General features: G+C 40.6%; 1 protein-coding gene across 1 annotated transcript; it reads left to right on the top strand.

Moving 5' to 3' along the window:
• The first annotated feature begins 2,380 nt into the window (after positions 1 to 2,380).
• Positions 2,381 to 4,977, top strand: LOC147606342 (phenylacetaldehyde reductase-like). The gene is made up of 5 exons (XM_086792147.1): positions 2,381 to 2,727; positions 2,982 to 3,148; positions 3,336 to 3,527; positions 3,921 to 4,249; positions 4,584 to 4,977. Exons 1-5 carry the CDS (start codon positions 2,556 to 2,558, stop codon positions 4,675 to 4,677), a joined length of 954 nt encoding a protein of 317 aa, XP_086648273.1. The 5' UTR covers positions 2,381 to 2,555; the 3' UTR covers positions 4,678 to 4,977.
• Positions 4,978 to 6,175: the final 1,198 nt, after the last annotated feature.

Raw genomic sequence — 6,175 nt, 5'->3', positions numbered from 1 at the left:
TGTCTCACTTGAAGTGTATGATTTGCCCATTGTTGTGTGTATTGGTGGTCAAGGTTCTAAGGAAGATCCAAATTTAGAGGCAAACTCACCTAGACTTCTCTAACCAAGGTAGATTGATTTGTGGAGATTTTTTGGTATTCAAGGAGATAATTTTTTATCTAGAGATGCTCCTTGAGAGCCCAAGTTCATTATGAGAGTGAATTTGCAATGAGATTAGACTCTTGCAATTAGAGTTTCATTATCTTTTCTTAAGCATGGCATTAATGATTTGTAATGAACCATCCTAGCTCTTGTAGTTTTAACTCCTATCTCTTGAACCTTTTCATTTTCTTTGTTAAGCATGGCATTAATGATTTGTAATGAACCACCCTAGCTCTTGTAACTTTAACTCCTAGATCTTGAACCTTTTCACCGCCCACACTACTTAAAGCACATCCCAAGAAGTGCTAACAACGCTACCCTAATTCCATAAGGATTGCAAGTTGCCACAATCGCAAAAAAAAAAGGAAAAGAAAAAAAAAGGACTTTGTATCTTTTGATAATGAGATCAAAATCTTGAAAGCATCATCAAAAATGCTAGGAGATAAGTAGTCCCTATGGAAGTTTGCATGCAATAGTACCTAGGTTGCATTTATTCGTGGAATTTGAATTATGTGCTTTATACCTAACGAATCGCATTTTTTCTAAATAATTTGTAAACATGTCATCGATTTTTGTTAACTCATTTTTTACCTTACATTTCATATGAAAAAATATATTTTGTATGAAATTTATAAATATATATAATTATATTATTTCTTACAAAAAAACATAGATTTTTTTGTTTGAAATTGCTCAAAAAATTCATTGAAAATCATTTTAAAAAGCTTTTAAAATGTATGTACAAATTTTTTTTTTGTAGGAAAGCTAGGCTTGCATGAGTTGCTTCCATGTGAGGTGTGTCAAGCCAAAAACTACTTTTGCTCCACCAAAGTCATCACCTTTCCTTCATTTACTCACCTCCTACCATTAGTACGTTTTATCATTCATATAAGACCACATTTTACCCACTTCATAATAGGGCTCTTGATCATTTTTCATATTCTTATAATTTGAAGATGATAATGTCACCTTTTTCTCCACCATTTATTTTACGGCCCTCACGGTTTTTGTACCTGCTATTAGGAGTCAAAATTGACCACCAAGTCCTTTGTCGTGTAAATTGTGGTTTTAGTTGGGCTTTGGCAAGCAACCATGCATGAACAAGCCCTCATAGTGAAAATAAGGGGTCTGAGGTTGACACTAATGAGGTTACCACATGGTTGGAGGAGTGCCACATGATGGTAACTGAAGGGAACAATGGGAGCATGGGGGGATAGGACAATGGGCTTAGGTCATGCTAGCCGATTTCGCTATTAGGGGGTTTACACACTTTGGTGGATGTCCCCTGTTTTTTTTAAAAAAAGAAACAAACAAAGAGAAAAGGTACAAAAATCCATAAAATTGGGAGAGATCTCCACCACACGAGCTTGTGAGCTAGGAGACTCTCCTGCTCATGCTAAATCTACATAGAATAATCTATACTAAATATATAAAAAAGACTGAAGTCGCTTTTGATACATGTCATCAAAAAATGCAAAGTGCGAGGGGTGGGACATAGAGCGGGGGGAGAGAGAGAGAGAGAGAGAGGTGTCAACCCTGTGAGAGACGGGTGAGAGCCGACTTGTCTCCCAAGATGCGCTTGGAAGTGCAAAGGCCGTTAGTTGTATTTTGTTTTTGTTTTTCGAGCCGGGGTCAAAAGCGAGCACGCTCGCCCCTTAGTTGTGTGTTACTATCCTAAGTGCCATGAATATCAATGGAGCTCGTAGACACGACTCTTTGAGAGACTTGGCAAGAGTGGGTTAATTTAAAAAAAACCGTTTGTGGTAGAGGGCAAAAAGTGTGACGTGAGAAAACTATCCAAGGGGTGCCTTGGGGGTATGTTAGCCCCCGAAGAATATGCATCTATATGGGGAGGAGGTGTAAGGAGAGGCAAAGCATGGACCCAACACTTAGGAACACACTCACGCCCCAGGTAGGCACACCTAGAAACGCACTCACGCACCGGGTAGGCACTTAGGCCTTCCCGGGTGCGAGCGAGGTTCCGAGGGTGCCGAGTGCCCCGGGGGTTGCACTCTCCTCGCACCTCCTCCCCATATAGATGCATATTCTTCAGGGCCGGGCTAACATACCCCCAAGGCACCCCTTGGATAGTTTTCCCACGTCACAAAAAGAGGGCTGGCTTGAGAGTTGGTGGAGGATTCAGATTGGCGCCGGGGCCGCCGGCGGCCCTCCTCACATGAGAAACCGCTGAAGCTACCCCTCTTGCAATAAATGCAGGGCATTTAGTGAGTTTTTTCCCTTCATATTGTTCTTGTGCAGCCCTGCCCACGCTACTTCTCTCTCTCCCTCTCTCTCCCCCACACGCTTCTTATATAACACAATCTTGCCGCTAGTCTCCAGCAAGCAAGCAGATTTGGTTCAGTTTAGTTTTAATCTTCCGGTATTATTCCTTAATCTCGCCTCTTAACTGCCTGATGGGCTTCCGCAAGCTCTCCATTCCTCGCCCCTCCTTCACGCGCAGAAGGACAGCAGAAGAGAGCGATTTGATTTGCGTCACAGGAAACTGGGGTTTATCGGGTACTTGGATTGTTAGGCTTCTGCTTCAACATGGCTACCACGTGAAGTCCACCATCCCCCACTCTCCAGGTAAAGTTTAGAACCGTTCCACTTTAGCATTAATTATCGTTACTCAGCTTAACGCAGAGCTCAGGACAGCTTCTTCACAATTAAACATGGCCAATCATGTTCTCCTAGCTTAGTATAAAGCTTAAGTTGACAATTAATCTTGCTAATCATGTCCTCTAATCTTAACTAACGGAAGCTTAGGATAATCTCTTTTAGCAATCCTTCATTATGGCTAATCATGTCCGCTAATCAGCTCGTTTCATCGCATTTTACAGAGGAAGCCTCGCTCCTCCTGTCTCTCCCTGAGGCTAGTGAGAAATTGCAGCTTTCAACAGTGGACATGCTGGATTATGGCAGCCTCTCCGACCTGTTTGATGGATGCACCGGAGTCTTCCATGTGCCTTCTCCTAATTATGATATCAACGGCATCAGAGATTATCCTGTATGTTAATCTTGTCTCCTTAACCCTCGCGTTTAATGTGATTAATCACGAATAATTAGCTTTAATAGCTCCTTCGCTAGTGAAATTGTGTCCAGCTGGTGATGACGTCTCGTTAATCCTCTTGCTTAGTGAGCTTAAGTAGTTGTTGATGGCGAAGTAAACCACGGAGCTTGTTAATGTTTTGCAGGTTGAGATTATAGACAACGAGGTGAGAGGAGTTCTTAATGTGGTGGAGGCATGTGCCAACACGTCCTCTGTGAGGAAGCTTGTGCTCACTTCCTGCCTATCATCTATACTATGGGATAGGCAGTACTATTCAAGCGGCGTTGTGCTGGATGAGAAGAACTGGAGCGATCTAGAGTTTTGCAGGAAGGAGAAGGTAAGAGTGGTCAAGGATCTTAATTAAGAGGGTCTTAATTTGCCTAATTTGTAGGGACCTTGATTCCCCCATGGATTATGTTTGGTGATTACCAGGATGATTTGATTAAGGGGAAAATAATTAAGGGTTTCAATTAGGGAGAAGAGTGATTAAGCTCCAAGGATCTTAATTATGTGCCTGATTTGTAAGGGCCATCTCTCTCTCTCTCTCTCTCTCTCTCTCTCTCTCTCTCTCACACACACACACACACACACACACACACACACACACACGCCCTCAACAACACACACACAATATTATATTGGGTGATTACTAAGAGTTGGTGTTGATTATGAGGTTGGCTTGAGTTGAATGGGATAATTAAAGATTTTTCTCTCATTTGTTTTTGTGTAGATGTGGTCTGCACTGTCCAAGACCCTAGCAGAGAAGGCTGCGTGGGCACTAGCAAGGGACAGGGGCGTGGATCTGGTTGTCCTGAACCCAGCCACGGTGGCCGAACCAAAACCTTCGTGTGGACGGACAAATGCCAAGTGTAGCAGCATGCTGGACCAAAGCGGAATCTTTGCGTATGTCCACGTGGACGACCTCGCAGCAGCGCACGTGCTAGCCTTCCAAGCTGACGAAGCAGCGGGGAGATACATTTGCTTCGAAAAGCTCTTAAGCAAGGCTGACATTATGGAGGCTGCAAGGGAGATGTACCCTAATTACCCCATATCCAAGAGGTACCCTTTTTCTCAAATTTTTTTGTTTTATTATCACTTAGTGTGCAAAGAGAATTAAATTTATTTCCACTTAGTGGCATCTTTTAATTGTTGATTTATCTCTTGACATTGTGTTTTCTCACATGGTTTTTTGAAGTATTTCAATGCCATGTTTATGGAAAAAACTTTGCTTGAGTCTCTTAGTTGCTGTGCAATAATCATTGCATTGATTCTAATCAGTAGGTTATTATTGTGTGTGATGCATTTATATGTTAAGAACTTGGACTTTAGTTATTGATTTTTGAATCAACACACATACATATGGATTAATTTATGACATATGGATTGTGGGCAGGTTGGAATCGTTCAACCCATGTGAGCTATCCAATGAGAAATTGAAGGACTTGGGCATGAGTTTTGCTCAAGGCTCTGATGAAGTGGAGGCATGAATTGGTAGAGGCCGCTTATAAGTTGACATCTCTGAAAGCAAAAAGCCGCATTGATTTGGTCAGGAAAACGAGTTTTTTTTTTTGGGTCCCAACACACACTCACATATTGTGGGGTGGGGGGGGGGCTTTAAATTATTCTAGCCATTAAACGACTTTTGAGCCTTGTCAAGAAAACCCCCTCTTGAACGAGTCAAGCAAAGCACCCACACCATGGGCCATGTCTTATGCTCTCAAACTTTACTATTATAACTACCAATTGGAGGGTAAATACCCCTTTGTAATTATTATTTTCTTTCTAATTTTCTTTTTCTTGTCCCTCTACTGCCTTCTATGGTGATAATGTTTTTTTAATTTTTTAAATGTGTTTTTGGAATATCCCATACATCATGTTTTATAAATGTAGTAGTGCTGCCTTGGATACTCTGTAAACGTGACAATTCTATCTTTGCTTGTAAGTTTGTGTAATTGAAAAGTCTATCACCCTTCATATAAGTTTGACTTAGATATAAGCAAGTCAAAATAAGCTTTTACATTAGTCAGCCCACATATGAAAGGGCCAAATTAGGAGGACCTGGTACTATGCCCATGTGTATGAATTAGTTTATTCGCACCTCGATGAATTGAGAAAAGTTTTGTGAAAATTTTCTTGGGACTAAAGAAATGGCATCTTCCAATTGTTGCAACAATCTTTATTATCTTTGACTTGGTGCTTTGTCAAATGGGTCTTTTGGAAGTTTGTCTAATTGAAGTCATTTCAACGCCATGTGTTTGATGTGCTTATGTGTTAAGGTGTTAAGGTTACCTTACTTGATGTAAGGTGTTTATATACTGAAGATCTTTGTGTTTGATGTGAGGTGTTTATTCAAATGTTTCTTTGTGCATAGATGCAAGAGGCACTTTCAATTGAGTATCAAACTAATATAGTAAGCCAATATATTTAGGTGCTAATTACAATGGCCCCTCTCCCATTGATGTTGTTACTCTCAATGCCATGTTTATGCTAGATATCTCCAATTGATGCAATAGCTACTAGTGTGTTGATTAAGAGTGTTGATTCAGGATCAAATATGAAGTGGCTTATGGGAGTTATTCAATCATTGTAGACTCTAGTGGAGTGTTTTATGTTGAATTTTGTTCTTCTCAAAATGCCTTTTTCAAATGCAATTAGTTCTTGCCGACTTTAATTATTGATTTTTCTACGATATAGTGTTGACCGGTTATGGATATTTTTATATATACTAGTGGGGTGACCTATGCTTTGCACTTATGTAATTCCTAACTTGATATTTTTCAAATTCCTAGAATAATAGCCTACCTCTTCTCGAACCTTGCCTACCTCTCTTCAAACCTTGTCATGTGGCAGCTTTGTGAAGCTCTATACTATGGAGATAGAGATGGATTGTGGGCTCATTCAAGCAAGTTGAAATAAAGGCATGAAATGGTAGAGGCGAGTACTCACGGAAAACCGGCGTTTAGTGTATTTTAAACCGACTGAAAT

The sequence above is a fragment of the Cibotium barometz genome, chromosome 57 (genome assembly GCF_041138505.1).
Source record: "Cibotium barometz isolate CiBa-2024 chromosome 57, ASM4113850v1, whole genome shotgun sequence".
NCBI classification, from domain to species: domain Eukaryota; kingdom Viridiplantae; phylum Streptophyta; class Polypodiopsida; order Cyatheales; family Cibotiaceae; genus Cibotium; species Cibotium barometz.
Note: the sequence above shows the minus strand (reverse complement) of the source record. Positions and strands in the feature narration are given on the sequence as shown.

What these genes read in the sequence shown, in the direction of transcription:
- LOC147606342 (XM_086792147.1), top strand. Translation starts at nt 2,556, where the DNA reads ATGGGCTTCCGCAAGCTCTCCATTCCTCGCCCCTCCTTCACGCGCAGA. An exon ending in ACGGCATCAGAGATTATCCT is followed by an intron (nt 3,149 to 3,335) that starts GTATGTTAATCT and finishes AATGTTTTGCAG; the next exon opens with GTTGAGATTATAGACAACGA. An exon ending in AGTTTTGCAGGAAGGAGAAG is followed by an intron (nt 3,528 to 3,920) that starts GTAAGAGTGGTC and finishes GTTTTTGTGTAG; the next exon opens with ATGTGGTCTGCACTGTCCAA.